The sequence below is a fragment of the Podarcis vaucheri genome (assembly GCF_965113315.1).
Source record: "Podarcis vaucheri genome assembly, chromosome: 2".
In the NCBI taxonomy this organism is placed as follows: Eukaryota; Metazoa; Chordata; class Lepidosauria; order Squamata; family Lacertidae; genus Podarcis; species Podarcis vaucheri.
Window position 1 is genome coordinate 47,377,507 of NC_138760.1, and position 18,551 is coordinate 47,396,057.

Consider the following 18,551-nt stretch of genomic DNA (forward strand, 5'->3'; position numbering starts at 1 on the left):
GGCAAAACCTGCAAGGAAAGGAATGCTTCCACCCTGTTGCAGTGCAATACAGGCAGTCTGTCTAGGAACCATGGATCAGGGAAGAGAGAGACTCAGGGTGCTTATTACTTGCAGGTTTGTGTGAAGAAGGCTCTTATTCCTTGGACTAGATGTGTGGGATATTTGGTGATCCAGAAGCACTATTCCTTTTTCTAAAGTGCTTCCAGAAGTATAACTTTGCTTGGTGAGGTGGGGTTATACCTCCTTCCAAGGTATTTGACAATTGCTTCTGCTGGAAACAGGATGCCAGACTGGTTAGGCTACTGTTTGCATCCACCATGAGTCAATTAAATATATAAGTGTAATTATGAGTCACAATCCTCAGGAAAAATAGCTGCAGGTTCAGCACTGGAGCAGAATGAAGCAGGGTGAGCATTGTATGTACATAGTTTAGGGCTGTGGTGGATCCCAAGGCTGAAAGGTCGTGAGACAGGGGAGTTAAAACATGCTGAACACAAAGTTGGGCTTCTTACTCCTCAGAGGTACATGGTCTTCTCCACTCGGAGGCCTGACAGTGGAGATTTCCCCACATGCTTAAAAGGCACATGATACATGTGGCAAAATACTCACCAAGGAATTGGTCTTGGCACACTAGTTGTCTGGTCATAACCAGGTGTTAAAAAAACATCAATGAAAATGATTCTTCCATTGGCTTGCTTTATTATGAGCTTCACTCTTTCTCTCACCAACTTGCTTCCTTCCCTGTAGAAATGCTGACAGTTGTCCATCATAAAGGTATGATTGTGAAGCTAGAATGGATGGGTGAACCTCATTCAGCTTAGAATTAGAGCCTGCCTCTATTGCCGTATAGTTTGTTACTTGATTTCTGGACACAATGTCTTCTTGAGGTGGGAAGTGTCAGGAAATGGTTGGGTCTGTATTTGCATCTTGACTGTTCCCATCTGTTGTTGGCAGAGAATCAAGGAAGGGAGTGTTATTGACCGGATCCAAGTCATCAATGTGGGGGACATGATCGAGTCTATCAATGGACAGAGTCTTATCGGCTGCCGGCATTATGAGGTCGCCAAAATGCTCAAGGACCTGCCCAAAGGCCGCACTTTCACACTGAAGCTTACTGAGCCTCGGAAGGCCTTTGGTAAGTGTATTCTGCACACTCTGAATTGCTGGGAAGTATGGGGGGGGGGGGGAGAGATAAAAATACATCATTCAATAAATGGGGAGTTGGCAGCCTGCTGTTTCTCAAAGCAACCGTAGCTGAACTTTATTTTCACAAAACTAGAGGTAATTGAGGTGGCTTTTGCCCTCTTTTAGACTCTGCCCTTCTGGTTACTGATAGGAGATTCAGTTAGTCCCGGGGGCATGTTTCCATTACAAGCCAATCCACAAGTTAAAGGGGAGGTAAAACTAGGGACTCCATAATTGCTGGAGGGAAATCTGTGCCTTCCCTTGCTTGAGGACAGCAATTTCTTAGACTTCCTCTCAGTTATAATAACCTGGGGCGGGACATCTTTTTTGCTCAAGGGCCACAACATTCCCTCTTGACCAACCCTCTGTACACCAGCCATGGGCATCACCATCCCACAGACTGTTGCATGTAATCTTCCATGCATGCAGTGCTCAAGCAAAATGTCAAGGGTACTTCAGCTAACCTGTTGATGTCTTACTTTACAATAAGGTGGCAGGTGCAGATTAGGCATAGAAAATGAAGGTGCAAGCTAATATCTGGCTTTGCCCTCGGTATTGCATCAAGTTTAAAAGAATTTGATTACCTTTGTACTGGAGCTTTAAAGCCAATTTCCATATCGGATTCCCAGTCAAAAGTAAGGGTATATCTGACTTCGTTTTCAAGAGCACAGCATGAATAACATTTGTACACTTTGGCTAATGACACAGACTTGTCTTTTGGCTTTCCCTGTGGCAATCAATGATTCCTTCAGTGGCATACATTCCAAACACTTTCTTCAGGAACTCACACATTGGAGTAGGAAACAGGATCTAAGTTTCTACGATGCACACGTTTAAGAGTAGAAAATTCATCAAAAAGAACCTCTGGTTTCTGTGCACCTTTTATAGGCAGGTTTATAGACTCTTCCTCTAAGGAAGAAGTGTTTTAATACTTGGCAACCACCTGGTGTAATAGGAGAAGGTTGACAAAGGGTGTGTTTGAATTCTCTGCTTGCAGCAGGCTGGTTTCCTGTTAGCTTCTAAACTGAACTTTGAGCAAAACATGGTTTACATTTTGCTCATGACATGCAAGACAAAATTGTAAGTTTTGCACCCAATACAGACACACAGAGAAGTTTCCATGATGTGTATGAAACTAGCTGAGGGAAACACAGAACCTTTCTTCTATTCAAAATTCAGTTTGTTTGTGTCAAAGAATTAGAGAAGAGGATGGGCTCTGTTTCAGTTGGGAGCAGATTCACCTGAGCTTAGAATTAAGGGAAGTTTGCCCTCTTGCAGTGTGTGCTATTTTTGAAGGTGTACTCTATGTCTGTCTTCAACTTCCTGAGGACCTTTTTAAAAGAAAAAAGGGATAAAAGCAATTTTCTATTTCTTATGGATGGGTGACTATTCTCAATAATGTGTGGATCACACCTGCTGAAATCTAAATCAAGATAGGTGGCAGAATAAGATTTTGAGTAGCTGGAGAGGTCTTTGATGCCCTGCCTCCTCCTCCTCTTCTCTCTTCCTCCCCTTCCCATCCCCTGCCACTCCAAATGACTATCAAATCCAGAATGCATTGTGCAAGATTGCATTATTTATACAGCCCATTTTTCTTGCCACAGAATTTAAATTGTGTGCATGCAGTATTATTTTTCAAGTGCTGTGAGTGTACACAGCCCAGAAAATAAGTTTATTTATTTAATATATTTATTAAATTTTCAAATTTTGCATTTCAAATTAAACATCTTTTATTATACCATACATTCATTGACCTCTCTCTCCTTTCAAGGGTCATTTAACTTATCCACCATTCCTGCATATTTTGATCTATGCCTCTAATTCTATTTTCCTATCTTACATTATTTCAGTAGATATTATACTGTTGAATTTACTTTAATACTGTCAGTGTTTTCAACTGTGCACAATTGTTTTCAATATACTTTGACAAAAAATTTCCACTCCTCTTTAAATACCTGTTCTTCTTGCTCCCTTATTCTACTTATTAAACCTGCTAACTCCATATTCTATCATCATAAGTTGCTAGTCCTCCTTGCTAAGGACCTCCCTCACTTTCCATTTTTGGGCTAGCAAAATCCGAGCCACTGTTGTTACATATATACGGTAAAATAATTTTTTCCTGACTCTTGCAAACCTCTGTCTGAACAATTCCTAAGAGAAATGCTTCTGTTTCGGGGGGGGGGGAGTTGTTTTGAACATTTTTTTCATCTCATTATATATAATTTCCCAATATATTTTTAACTTTTTTGCATGCCCATCACATATGGAAAAAGGTTCCCTCTACTTCTTTACATTTCCAACACAAATCAGATTTTGCATTATACATCTTACCCAATCTATTCAGAGTTAAATACCATCTATGGATCATTTTCATATAGTTCTCTTTCAGTGTGTAGCATGCAGTAAATTTCAAATCATTCTTCCAAGTTTCTCCCAGAGGTTTAGTTTTATATTGTACCCTATATCCATTGCCCAATGGGTCATTGACGCTTTAACCACCTCATCTTTTGTTTCCCATTCCAATAATAATTTATACATTTTAGACAGTAGTTTTTCCTTATTCAGCAATAACTCTCTTTCAAATTGTGAGCTTTCGTCCAAAAAGCCATTTTTCTTATTTGATGATACTGTACTGTAACCCAATCAGTAACCTGGCTCTTTACTTCTTCCATTGGTTTCAATCTGGGTTCTCTCCCTGAAAAGTCCAACAAGTCTCAAAAGGACCCCCACTGTCTATCCATATTTATTGTCTTAATTGTAATTGCTTTGGTTGGCGATAACCATAAGGGTGTTTTTCTTTCCAACAAATTTTTACATTTCTCCCAGACTCTATACAAATTTCTCCCAATGACATGGTTCATGAAACTTTTATATATTTTGGCTTTCCCATCCCAGAGACATGCATGCCAGCCAAATTTCATATCGTGAAATAGGATAATGATAAGAAAATAAGTTTATGGCACTGGTTGACAGTTGTGCTGTAGCGCAGCCAACAGATGTCGCTGGTGCTACAGCACCAGCCTTGCACAGTCTTCAGCAGACTGGACATACTATTTTTGTAGAAAGGACTCTTATTCAAATTAGCTGTGGCCTTATGCCCAGGCAGTTGCTAGTAATTGACCTAATTTGCACATTGGTTTCATGAGCATGGTGAAGGTTCAGGCCACAGCTGAGACATAAATTGCACTGATTTTGTATTAACAAAACAAAAGATGGGATACTTTTCAGTAAAGTTCTTCAGAAAATGAGTAAGTTTGGGCTTCATATTACTTGCCTCCTTTCATCTTTACTTATCTTGAGCAACTACTGTTTTCAAATATCTCTTCCAACTATATTATTATTTATTAGGCTTATATCTTCACCTCCCTCCCAAAGGAACCCAGGGTGGCAAATGTGTCGGTAGTGGTGGTGTGGTGTAGTGGTTAAGAGCAATAGACTCGTAATCTGGTGAACTGGGTTCGGGTCTTCGCTCCTCCACATGCAGCTGCTGGGTGACCTTGGGCTAGTCACAATTCTTTGAAGTCTCTCAGCCTCACTCACCTCACAGAGTGTTTGTTGTGGGGGAGGAAGGGAAAGGAGATTGTTAGCCACTTTGAGACTCCTTCGGGTAGTGATAAAGCGGGATGTCAAATCCAAACTCCAAACTCTTAAACAATACAGTTAAGAGTTTCTAAAAAATAGTTTAAAACAATCACCTACTCTCGCAGCTCATAATTTCAGAGTTGACACTTTTAGTCATAAAATGCCTGCGTAAAAAGGAACGTTTCTAAAATTCCTCCTGAAAGTTAATAATGAAGGAAGCAGATGCACCTTCCTAGGGAGGGCATTCCACAAATGAGGAACCACCACTGAGAAGGCCCCATTACGAGTCTCTGCCAATCCCCACTGGTGACACTGTCGATTGTAGTCTCAATATAGTTGGTAATTGAGAGTGCTTTTTTAAAGGTACTTGGGTCCCAAGCAGTTTAGGGCTTTGAATGCTAGTATGTTAGACCTGGTAGTTCACACACAGCCCCATGGTCCCATCAGGCTACCACACTTACCAACCCAAGAGCCACGTTATACATGAGCTGCAGCCTCCAGATCATCTTCAGGGGCTGCCCCACATAGAGTCAAGCAGTTGGTCACCAGAGCATAGCAGCTTCCTAATAATGGATAGCTGCAGTTTTCTAACAAGCTTGCACAAATGTGGCACAGGAGCTTTGTTAAGCACCTGCACCATATAATTTACATTGTGGTTGACGGAGTTTTCACATGTGCAGTTCTGGGATTTGGAATGTGCTGGCAAAACCTGGATATACATTTACTTTAAAATCTCTCACATGCATTAACAAAATATATACTGCACACAAGTAACTTCGCTATTGGGAGAAAATCCTCGTTTGAAATTGTGGTCCTGCAGTCTTCTCTCGCCAGCAGAGGTCAGGGTGACACCAGCCAAATCTCTGCTGGGTGGAAGAAACTCTTTTTACACATCCTCTTCCTAGGCAAGCAGAGAGGGTGGCCCTTGCCATTTAGTAAGGTGGAATAGCTAGCTTTGGGAGAGCAGAACTGGTATCTGAATGGAGCAGCAATTTTTCTCAGTGTTGGCTCAAGTGAGCGCAGAGTGGGGTGGGTTTCCCTTCTCTATCCAGAAGCCTTGCTAGGTCTCTAAGAGGAGGGATCCTGCACTTAGTCAGTATAAGATGGGAAGGTTATCCATGATGGGGTGGGAGAAGCAGGGTAGTCATAAGTGACCCAGAGGAGAACTGAGGAAGTGAGAGGTATGTGGAACAAAACTTGGGGCTGGACTTCCCTGACCCTTGAGAGAAGATGGGCAGGAAGCTCCATGTTGAATACACAAAGCTCAGTTTTTCATTTTATCTCCTGCATGGCAAAGACTCCTGCTCTTAACAACTGTGTTCTGGGTAGGATCCAGCTCCCTTTTGGTCAGAGCCTTGTGCTGTCATTATATTCCTCTGTGGCTTGTGCATTAGGCTGGTTGCCATACAGGATGTCTTTGAATCCTGGTACTAAGTAACCTCCCTGCGCCTGTAGTGTTCTACTTAGCAAAGAGAGCCTAAGATCACATTGCTGGGTAATAACCGCACCTTGGAGTTCTGTGTCTGCGGTGCATCCGCTATGCTTAATGCTTCTTCGTGTTACCCAGAATAAGTCACGAGCAGTTCCAGTTTCTAAATGCATTGCAACCCCTGCTGTGTTTGCAGCACAGCTTATCCATCATTTCAGTCTGCCTCTGCCACTGCAAGTTTCTTCCTCCTTGAGTGACTCACCAGACAGTTCTGGGAAGGATGATTTTCCACTTTCCAAGTTATTCTTTCTTTGGCTGTGGCTGTTGTGTGTGTGTGTTTGTTCTTCACTTTCATCTCCTCTGCTGGATTAATATTTGTTAGTGCTTCAGGAATGGTCGCACTGATTCCCTCGTCCCCATCATGCAACACTTGGATGTGAATGATGTTCTTTGCTAAGCTGGCTGGTGAGGAGAAGAAACACAGAGAAAGAGAGAAACAGAATTAGCACTTTTCCAGGAGAACAATTTTTCCTGTTAATTTTTGGAACCACCAAGTCATCCCAAAATGGGGATCCATTTATTGCCTAGACACTGGATCATTTTGCAAGCAACCAATGTTGCTTTTTAACCTGCACAGGTATTTCACAGGTTAGGAGAGCTGAGCTGTGGAATGATTCATTGGTTCCAGAAACAGGGCTTTTGCTTTTGGGATTTGCCAGTGAGACAGCAACTTGGTTCCAACAACTTGGAACCATAGCGAACAAACCAGTTCTTCCCAGTAAGTCTTGGTGCAAGCCGATACTTGCATAGTCCCTAAAAGAGCTTCATTTGAATGTCTGTTAGCCCCTCGTCTCAGTCTGCCTTAGGACAGGGACATTTTATTTTCCTCTTCTTTCTTGCTTTGTTGACCGTTTAGATGAAGAGTTTATGGAGAACTAGAAAATTTGACTGCTATCTTGTGATACTTTGCTTGGCCTAATAAAGGTATTGCCTTAATAAGGATTTTGGAATTTTTCTTCAGTACAGCATTGCTACCTATACTTCTTCGGAGAGAGATATCAGTTACCATTTGAACTCATTTTGTTGGCTGCCTTCACATAACTGTATGAGTTAGGGCATAAACTCTTTGACAACCAGCCACATGTCCGGAAAATATATATTTTACAATAATAACACCAAAGTATTTTTGCTGCAGATAATAAATCGGCAGCAAAGTTACTGTCAAGATGGCCTAATAGTATGAATAAGCTCCAGCAAAATTTCATATCCTGACATCTTTATAACTTTCCCCCTAATACTTCTGGGATCTACTTGTTTTGAATTTAATGTTGTAAGAGAAATAAACAGGCCACTGACTAGCATTTTGATGTAAAAATAAAATGGCCATTAAAAAAATTATCCAGGTGCCAATTCTTGATGCAGTCGAATGTGTTAACTGGACCCTTGGTTATGGCTTGGTCTGCATTGTGGAATTTTTCATTTCTTTACCAATATGTGGGACTATACGGTCCTCATGGGCCCACCCTGAAGCAGAGGTCTCTTTCCCAGAAATCCACAAGTGTTCTTTCCACTCATGCCGTAAACCGATTTGAGCTATTGCCTGCTAACTGCCAGGTTCCATCCTTGAACACTTTCATCAATCTCACATCACATATTTGTTTAGACATTGACCCTTTATGTTGGAGCAATGAAAGAATCTCCTGGAGCAGCACTTCCCTTGCTCTTTATCTTTCTAGTTGGTCTTTTTGGTAAAGGCCAATGACTGCAGTCCTCCTGCTATAACAGAGATATGATGGAGGGGGCACTGCTAGAATTGTCCCCAGGCGAATAAAATTGGGGTTCAGGGTGAACAGCCTTAGTCTTGGAAAATCAATACTTTCTCTCCATGCCCTCTTTCTGTGTGTGCACTTTGGTCCTACTGCTTTTCTGTTCCTTTTCATTGGTATTTTAGCTGGCTGGTTAATGCACAGTCTACATTGATGGGCTCCTCTGAATTGCTGTGTGTATGTCCCCACCCCACCCCTTTCAGATTAGCTATTTCACTGGCTCTCCTTGCTCTTCAGAATGAAGGTGATGAAAAAGTTGTTGACGTCTGGACACCTAGCCAAGTCTAAAGGCAGGGGCCAGCCAAGAATACTATGAGGCTTTGTCGCCCAGTTAGGGTTGTATCATTCCTTGGAATGTCCCCACAATGGAGCTGAAAGGGCAGAGGCAGGAAACCTACAAAGAACAGGGCCAGGAACATCTGGGGATAGTACCCAGCTTCTGGCCAAACACATGTCCCTGCCAGACCAGATAGAACAACCGAGCATTTTATGTGTACTGCTTCTGTCTATGCATTCCCAGCTCCGCCGTAGGGAGCTGTAAGCAGACTCTCAGCAGTTGAGGAGGCCCATGTAGGGTCTGTGTATAACCTCATGCTGGCTGCATGAAGCAGTGGAATTGGACCTGAGTGAATGTTGTTTTTCCCTATTTTGTGTGTGTATGTGTTAGAAACTGTTGCTTGTAAATTATGGATAGGAGAGCAGTCTGTGTAAATCCTTTGCCCTTTGCTTCTTAACTGAGAGCACCTCTTCTCTGCGGCCAAGTGTACTCCTCAGGAAGGGAATGCAAAGCAAGAGCTGCTGCAGCAGAGAAAAACTCATTCTCATGTCTGTCCCCATGTGAAAGCCAGTGGGGCAGTTTGGAGACCACAGCTCCTGTGCAAGTCCGCCCTAGCATCATAAAACGCAGGGAGGCAGGATATAGAGAGGTCCCATTGGTAGGTCTGCATCCTGGTCTTTCCTACAGGCAGCATGTCGGTTCTCAAAGTTGGTGTTCAAGGTTAGCCTTGCCAGCTATTGTCTGTCGCGTGGCTCTTTAATTGTGCCATATGTTCGAGCTCAGCCCAATGTCTAAGGGCAGTCTGCCGCCAAGATTACAGCCTTTTCTGATCTTAAACCTGGCACAGCCGCAACCCATAATGTGCTAATTTGCACTTGGAGGATAGTGGAATGCTGGAGGGATCTGAGGGTGGGTGTGCTGGAGGCTTGGAGGAGCCAGGCAGCTGCTGCTGGGGATGGTGCCAGGATGTCGTGAGCAGGCAGTTGTTTTTCTCTGGATTACTGAACTCTGCAAACCCCAGCTTGCTGGACATGGGGCTCCTCTGTCCTTGTTAACTAGAGAGTGGTTGCCTAGATTGTACAATTTGTACCATGCCTCCTTGCAGCTCTGACATTGGGATTATGTGATAAGGCATAGGAGAAGGCTGACTTCACTGATGGCAGGGGCAGAGTATTGGGTTCCTCTTCTTGCAGTTTGCCAATTGATCTGTAGAGCCTATTCCCAGTGAACATGTCTGTCAATACAATCAAGAAGTGTAGTTTCAGAAAAGCACTGTTAATCTGTCTTGCCAGTGCTGTCGCCACCTTAGGGTGGCCATGAGGAGCCAAGGCCGCTGGAGATGAGGCACCTCAGGAAAATACGTATCAGCCATCTGGCGTTACATGTCTTTAACTGCCCCTGGAGAAAACTCTGGTTATAATTACAGACAACACCACAACTGTGTGCACATAAACAAGGAAGGAGCACATGTGTGTGTTGTGGAACAACCTGGCAGGTCCTTGGGAGCAGTGTATTGAAGCACCGGATGAATCACGTCAGTGTGACACGAGCACGAAGCGTGCTGATGTATGTGGCAAAAAGGGAGGAGTTACTTTCTTGAAGAGAAGAATACTGGCCTGCGCAATCTTCCTCTAGTTTTAGAGAAGGATCTCAGTTTGGTGGTAGACCACAAGATTTGCATGCTTGGGCATCTCCAATGAGGGCTGGGAAGGACCCTTGTTTGCAGCCTTGGAGAACCTCCTCTCAGTCAGCCTAGATCATGGTGAAGAACCAGCAGCCTGCAATGCAGATGTTTCCAGCAAAGTCTTTGTGACCACATAGGGGGGTGTGATATTTGAGGAGTTGGTAAGAATGGCTCATTCTGCCTTGCCCATTTATGGCATTTGCCCCCTTGTGTGGCCATTAGGAAGAAAAAGTCCCATGAACACAAATTGGATCTTTTTATCTATACAAGGGAAGAGAGAGAAGCATGGAGTGGAGATGGCTCAGGAGGGAGATCTACATGACTGAGTATGACTGATCAAAAGTAGGTTTGGCTTTGGCTCTGCCAACACTTGGCTTTGGAATGCAGCCCCACAAGATCACCCAAAGGCTGGCTATACAGCCTTTGACCTTAAAAAGGCTCCTTGCTCATGGTGTGGAAACGTCTGAGCTAGATGGACCAACCTGCTGCCATCTGTATGTTTTGAGCTGCAGCTCCCATGGCATGAGCCCTGGCCAGTGGTCAGGGATTATGGGAATTGTAGTCCAAAACATGGAGAGCACCTGTTTAGGGAAGGCTGCCATAGAATGCTGGCCTGGCCTCTCATCCAAATCAGGAATTCCTCTACCTGTCTGGCTGATAGAAGAATGACTGCACAATCTCTCATTATGAATGCAGGCAATTATAGTGAACTATTGAAAACCTAAGTTGTTCCTTTATAAATGAAGAGCTAGGAGCATGTAGAAGAGGTGCTAAGCTATTGCTCCAGAGCTGCCTCTCACTGCCTCTTTTGGAATCTCTGTTTCTTACCTGTTAAGTGTCTGAGTTACTGCATTGAAAGTATATGTTGCAGTGGCTTCTCACGTCAATAACAAAAGCATTTCTTTCTCCTCTGGCAATTAACTAAAGTTTTCTATAGAAGTGACTGTTGAAGCCTGTCCCCCAGTTGGAAAGACCCGCTCTAGCCTGGAACATGAATGTAGTCCTCATTAAATTAATGGGAGACACTCACACCCTGCTGCCCAAAGCTTGGCCATTTCTTCTTGATTATGCTTATGCAGAAGCACGTGACCACTCTCGTGCGCGCATCTGCCTTATAAGCTGGCAGACTAATCGTCATGACAAAGGAAGCCAATGCCTCATCCCAGCGACATTCCTAGAATATTGTGTTCTTCCATTCCCAGCCAGGGCTTTAACCTGCCAGTTACTTTTCCAGGACCACACACTGGACTGGAGGCTGCCTCCCACCAATTAGTTGTGTTGGGCATCTGACTTCAGAGAACAAAGCAAATTTGAAAGCCTCAGCACTTGTTTTAATTCCTTTCTCAAAGCTGCCCCCGTGTCATTGCACACTTCTGTTATGACAGAGATTTTAAGCAACGATTTGAACTAATATGAAGTGATTTTTAGTTCCTTTGGGCAGGAAATCTGCGTGGACTTTTGAGCTGATTCAACTAGGCCAGTGTATACCCCAGAATATACAGGGGGGAAATAGCTTGGCAGAAGTTTTCCATTTCTAAGCACTACATTCCTGCTGATAGACTCAGATCATATGCTGGGTTTGGGAGGGTATCGCTGCGGTTCTGTATTCTTTTGCACCATTCATCGCCCTTCCATTAATTGGTTGTGAAAAAGAGTGGTACTTCCATTTCATGAAAGCCTTCCCCAATCTAGTGCCCTCCAGATGTCTTGGACAAAATTCCCTATTTTCCCCAGCCAGTTTAGTTGGCTAATCCTATTAAGTGCTCCATTAAAGAACCAATACTTTCCATGTCCCTCCATAAAGTGCCCTGTGTTAATGTCATCAGATTAACACATCTGCCATAGATCCTCTGTTCATGTAGTTCAACACAATGTTCTGTAGGCAAAAATGCAAAGTGTCTGAGATAAAATATTATCTTATGCATTTCTACTGTAAACTATACAGAAAGGGCCTGCTATATGCAGTGGCCTTCCTGTTACTGCTTGTAAGTGGCGAGAGTGCTTTGGATAATGTTGCTGATTTAAGGAAAAGGCTCCTACGGCTACAGTCTGCTTGGAGGTTAGAGAATAAGTTTACAAGCGGTATGAAGGAAGAAAGCATCCAGATCAGGGAAGAAAGCATCCAGATCAGCAACAGGCCAGATAGTTGCAGCTGTGTAAAGAACTGCTCAGTCAGCCAAACCTTATCAGGTACTCGATGAACCACCACAAACCAGTGATGGCAACAGGGGCCCAAAGCAATTGCAGAAGTCGGGAAACGGCAAGGAGATTAGGACATTGTGGCTGATGGTTTCACCACCCTCATGCACTGTTCAGAGGAAGTGAGCAAAGACTGCTTTCTCAAGCTTGTAGAATTTGTACAAAACCTTGGCAGAGGTAAAATACTGGCGGGGAAAGAAATGCCCATCCTGTTTGTACTGCGGTTGGATGCACAGGGTGGGAGCCACCTAGCAGGTCCCATCAGCAGAAGCCCTGTGCTAGGACTTCGGCTTGCGCAGAGGGGCTTTCCCCTCTCTTCTCCTTGCATAGCCTCTTCAGTTGGCTTGAGAAGGAGGTCAGGAGAACCCCCCAGAACTGTCTGTAGGGGGAGGAGAGGAGGGACTCATTCCACTTGCCAGCTGTGATGTTTGTGCCAATGGAATGATCAGTTCAGGCAGTGCTGAATTCTTCCACAGTGCCCACTGCAGGCTGCTGAGGGACTGGAGCTGAGGGTGTGTGAGAGAAAGACAGGTGACCGCCTTGCGGTTTTCCTTTCCATGTTTCCAGGTATAATGTGAAGAGTATAGTCTGTATTTTGGATTAGGAGCTCACAGATCTCCTCGTAGGAACTTGTAGAATTTATGCCCCTCTGCCTGCTGCTGCCCTGCAATCCCCATCAGCCATGGCCAGTGTGAGCAGTGGTCAGGGATAGGGATCGGTGAGAGTTGTAATCCATCAACCTCTGGAAAGCTATAGGTCCCCTGCCCCTGCCATAGGCAGTATGTTCAACAATAACCTGAAAGCGTGGAAAGGTCCACTTGACACACTGGTACAAACCCTGAATTAACTGCTCTTCTGTTACATGTGAAATGGCCCTCTGCATCTCCTCTGCCCAACATAGCTCTGTTATCACTATCTTGTTTTTGATTATGCTTACCTTGTTGGGGTAGGGACACGGGTGGCGCTGTGGGCTAAAGCCTCAGCGCCTAGGGCTTGCCGATCGAAAGGTCGGCGGTTCGAATCCCCGCGGCGGGGTGTGCTCCCGCTGCTCGGTCCCAGCGCCTGCCAACCTAGCAGTTCGAAAGCACCCCCGGGGGCAAGTAGATAAATAGGTACCGCTTACCAGCGGGAAGGTAAACGGCGTTCCGTGTGCGGCTCTGGCTCGCCAGAGCAGCGTTGTCACGCTGGCCACGTGACCCGGAAGTGTCTCCGGACAGCGCTGGCCCCCGGCCAATAGATGTGAGATGGGCGCACAAACCCCAGAGTCTGTCAAGACTGGCCCGTTCGGGCAGGGGTACCTTTACCTTTACCTTTACCTTGTTGGGGTAGAGTTCTTGTAAGTTTGCTCCCCCTGCTCCTGTTCTTGCCCCGCATCTCCCCCTTGGTGTTGACACAGCTGGCTTCTTCCAACATCACTCTTTCTATTCTTGCCTTTAGAAAGAATGTCTAATTCAGACTGTCCTGCAGTGCTAGACTTTACCCCCCTCCACTTCCGCTTTCCCCTTTCCTCTATCTGGGAACTCGGTGCTGCAGAGGCGTTGACCTCTTGGCAAGCCATGGATCTAACAGGACTAATTCCCTCTCCCTAGGGGCTTTAATTGATTCTTCGGCGAACTTAACAGTGCCTTGAGAGGCACGTAGACTCAGAAGGTGCAGTTCTGGCAAGGGCTATGGAAATATGACATCTGCAGGCATGGGAGCTGCTGCTGAGAAGATGTCTTTTTTGTTTTATTTGAGCATTGGGATGTGAGAAGGAAATGGGCCTGATGTGTTTTGGGGGGGGATATATATATATATATATAGTCTACGAAAGCATATATATATATATATATAGTCTTCAGCTACGTAGAATGGCATTTCCTAAGCTTGTTTCACAGTGGTCTGCTTACCATCACTCCCATGTTAGCTTCCACTGTGGAAAGATTGTCCTCACCATTGCTCTTGCCTACACCATTTCTTGAATGTCTCTCTCAATCTCTGCCCTTTCTTTCTCAATCTCTGCCCCACACATCATATCCTCCCCAGTTCCACTGACATCCCGCTTATCTCTCTGTGCACTTGGCATACTAAAATGTGTTTCTTCCTAGAGTTCTCCTTTTGAATTATTGCCCTCACCCAACTATTGCTTTTTAAAGTTGTATCATTCTTGTACTTTGACAAACAGTCACTGATACTGGCTGGGTGTCACTTGCTTGGAATTGGACTTGAGCGAAATGATCTTCTCTAGATATGCCGACGGCTTCATGACCGCTTCACAGTGTGTGGTAGTCGTGGAAAATATTTTTGCCTTTTGACTTTGAGCTTGAAGCACTTCTCTGTGAACTTCCCGTACATGCATGGACCTTCACCTCTGTGCTTTTGGCATGTGACTGCAAACCGCCTTAAAATGTGGGTCAGTAGTAACATGCTGAAAACTGTGTGTTTCTTTTTCATGCTTCTTTTTCATGCAGTCACTGTGTGTGGAAAACATTCTGTTGGGATTGTTTCTAAGCTGGGACCACCAGTGTGCAGACTCTGCAAAAAAGCTCACCAGGCTTTTTTCTTGCTCTGTTCCAGATATGATCAGTCAGCGGTCTGCAGGAGGCAAACACAGCGGGAGCGCTCAGCTTGGCACAGGAAGGGGCACCCTGCGGCTTCGGGCCAAAGGACCAGCCACTGTGGAGGAACAGGTGTGTGTTCAGCAAGCCCAGAAATGTAGAGCAGAAGGATGGGCAGCTCTGCTCTACTTTTTTCCAAGACTGGTTTAGAGCAGGTGTCCACAAATTCACCCCCCTCTGGATGCCCAGCAGCATATTTTCCCCTGCCCCATAGCTCTTCCTTGTGGCATGGTTTTAGAGGACGGGGGAGAAGGAGCAGCCATCTCTCCTGTTTCTCTCATCTCCTTCTTCCTGCTTCTCCTTCAAGTTATTGTGCAGACCAGAGAAGTAAAGGGATGTTATGATGGTATTGGTGGCAAGAGGGATAGTCCAGCTGATACACGCAGCCCTCGGTTGGTACTCTTCCTCACAGCCTTCATGTGTCTTCTGAAGACATGGAGCCACACGTGGTCCCCGGATAACCAGCGCTAGAGTCTCCCACTCTCCAATCTCTACCAAAATTCTTCAGCCACATTGCAGCCATTTTCTTCTGCATTAGACCCATTGGCCCTGTCAGCTAGTAGCTGTAGCCAAGCCGCAGCTGCCACCCCTCAAGTTAATAGAGAGGAAAACAGACATTGTCGCTGCTTCAGTCGTTGTGTTCTTCCTCTTCACAGCCATCTGCATTTGAGGAAAAGGCCATTGAGAAGGTTGATGATCTTTTGGAGAGTTACATGGGCATCCGTGACACAGAGCTAGGTGAGTTGCTGCTACTTTCCTCTTTTAATCTGGAAATAAACCACCCAAAGCAAACTAGTTAAGAGACTGGAGCCTCCCTGTAGATGCTGGCATCTCCCCTTGATTGGCACACCTTTCCAATGCCGGAATGGGAGCCAATGTAAAGCTCTCCCCGTGCCTCTGTCTCAGTTGTTGTGTTGGCTTGTGAGCTGTTTGGGGTGTGGAGGAGATGCTCACCTCTGGCTTTCTTTCCTTCCCCCGCATAGCTGCTACCATGGTGGAGCTGGGAAAGGACAAACGGAATCCTGACGAATTTGCTGAGTCCCTGGACGAGCAGCTGGGGGACTTTGCCTTCCCTGACGAGTTTGTCTTCGACGTCTGGGGAGCGATTGGCGACGCCAAGGTTGGGCGCTACTAGGACTCTGCGCCCTCTGCTGGACCCTGCAGGCAGGACTACTAGGCAGGCCACTGGTGGGCCTGGCACACCACTGTGCCCTCCCTTCGATGCTGGGCCACACCTGCCTCCTTTCCCTAGGGGCTGGAGAGGCCCTCAAGCAATAAGTCACCTGCATTAATGACTGGAGTGTAATGTGAATGGGGGCCACAATCACTGCTGCTGACCACCTCTTTGTGCAGGAGGCTCCCTCAGACCTGAACACAGTCTGCTAGGAGTCCCTTGCTGCCAGTTCTTGGCTTCTGCCACTCTGCTTATACAGTTTGCTGTTCTCAGGGAGCTGCAGCTGCTCCTTGCTGGTTTCCAGGCCTATCCTTGAACGAGGATATGCAGGCATCCTGATAGGCAGTTAGTCTGGGGGGAATCTCACAGCGGGCGACGGATGAGGCTGGGCTGAGCTCGGATGGATTTGGACAGCCCTGACACAACCATTTGGGTGGGTGGGTGGGCAGGTGCGGCAAAAGCTCCTCACTGTGCATATCTGCTCTGGGTAGGCTAAGAGGGTACACACACGCATCCCTCTTTTCCAGCATGAACATCCTCTGCTGGTCCAGCTCCAATCCATTTTGGTACAATATGCACTGGGAAGCTGCTTCTCTTGCTGCAGGTGGACCTCATTTCATAGCTGTTCTCTCTTGCTTGATCCTCGTAGCTTGGCTCTGGGTAGTATATGCAAGAGAGGCACTCAGAAATCAGAGAGCATCAGATTACAAGGTTAAAAAAAAACTGGTGGAGGAAATAAAGTCCCCGACCCCAATCTTGTTTCCTAGAGAGATCCTTTCCTTCCATGTGGCTAGGCAGTCCTTCCAGCTGAGTTTCGGCTGCTGCTCCTACCCTGCCTAACAAAGCCTGCCTCTGCTTCCCGGCCCCATCGTCAGCTGTTGAACTTGAATCCATTTTGAGCGGCAGTCTCAAGCTTCCTTTGGTTGGGCATGGCTGAGAACAGCTGGCAGCAGAGACACAAGGCTGTATAGCCAGCCACTCCCTCTCCCCCTGAATGGATCTGGCTTGTCCTGCCTCCAACCACTTCCCCAGAGCGAAGCGTGGTTTCAAGGCCCACCTCCTCTTTAACCACCACCCTCCACCTGCAGCTGAGCTTCTTGCCCCCAGTCACTCACACTGTGTGGATAGTACAAAGGTTGTCGTCCCAAGTGTCTCATTGGTGATGAGCCATTGCTGAGCCTGTCGCACCAGTGGCATTCCCCCATCCCAGTTACTGCTGGGAATATTCCCTTACTGGACTGGTTCTGGGGAACTCCTCTGCTCAGGGTGGTGCTGCTTGGCACTGGGGATGTTCCCAGAGGGCAGCAAAACCACAAGCAGCAACAGCAGCAGGTTCTCCTTGCGGTCTGGGTTTGGGCATGTCCTTGTCGAGATCTGTCTTTGACTAATCTGTCCAACTTTGTCATACTGACCTACCTCCCAGGGTGGCCCAGTTAATAATGCCTGAAAAGCTGCCTCTGTTAAATTATTGATATTCTCTCACTGACACTACACACACGCACACACACACCCAAATGTTGGGCCTCTTCCCTGTACTGTATCCCAATACTGTAGTTCAGGCACTGTCTGGTCACCCTAGGAGCCATGAAGGCCCCCTCCCTCTTCAATTACACCTCACAGCCCCAGTCCACCTACTGTATCTCTTTAAGACACTAACCCCAAGTAGGATGTGGAGCCTAGTTGCCCTCGGGACCCACACCTCATGCTCAGAGTGGGTGAGGTTTCTGCCAAGCCTTGCCTTCCTGTGCCCTGGCACCGGAAGCCTTGTGGGTAGACCAGGCACCACATTCTCCTTGGGCATATTTTTGTATTCTATGTGTAAAGCATCTTTAAGATAAAAATATATTGACATTACTAAATTGCTTTTTGCCTGCATGTGTGCTTAAGGGGCGTGTTGTGGGGAGGGGAGGTGCACAGTGCCCACAAGTGGAGTTCCGGCTTATCCCATCTCTTGGCCGACACGGACAAAAATTAAAACTTCCTCTGCGGAGGAAATGGTAGGATGCAGGAGTTGGGACCCAGCCAGTTAGGGTGGTGTTGCAGATCTGTGTAAGCAAGACGGTTCTCTGGTTGCTGCTAAGGGAGAAGTGAGGTTGCAGATGGCACATTGGGAAAAAGGAAACTACCCAGAGAAATACCCAGTAAAACAACTGCAGTACTCTAACTTCATGGCCAGGTGCAACTTTTTCCCTGGGGGGGGTGTCTCTATGCTTGAGCCCTGTCAGAGCAACAACATAAAAATAATGTGTCTCGTGTGCTAGGGGTCTGCCTCTGGAGTGAGAGCAAATAATCTCAAAGAAGTCGTTCGATTTCTGCCCTGTGATATTTGTGTTTCCTTGACTCAAATATTTCTAAATCTCCCTGCTTGGAGCAGTCCAAATATTAAACGGGTTGGTGAGGGCTGGGTTGGAAATGGCCCTGCGTGTGAAGTGGAACCAGATGCTGTACTGTGTGCAGCCAGCCATTTCATTTTAATGGGCACTCTGAGATTCTACAGCTCCTAGTAAGCTGTGTAGGCCCTTGAATGCTCTGGTCATGTGGTACTGGAAGGAGTTGCTCCCCCCTTCCCAGGTACATACCAATTCTCCCCCGACCTTA

General features: G+C 46.0%; 1 protein-coding gene across 3 annotated transcripts in view; it reads left to right on the top strand.

Moving 5' to 3' along the window:
• The window catches only part of GIPC1 (GIPC PDZ domain containing family member 1), a 29,886-nt gene extending 12,074 nt beyond the window's left edge, over positions 1-17,812 (top strand). For all 3 annotated transcript variants that reach the window (XM_082212254.1, XM_082212252.1, XM_082212253.1), the window contains 4 exons: positions 955-1,135; positions 14,739-14,851; positions 15,436-15,517; positions 15,763-17,812. In XM_082212254.1, coding sequence (XP_082068380.1) covers positions 955-1,135; positions 14,739-14,851; positions 15,436-15,517; positions 15,763-15,914 — 528 coding nt within the window. In that variant the 3' untranslated portion in view covers positions 15,915-17,812. The remainder of the gene's footprint in view (positions 1-954; positions 1,136-14,738; positions 14,852-15,435; positions 15,518-15,762) is intronic.
• The last annotated feature ends 739 nt before the right edge of the window (positions 17,813-18,551 follow it).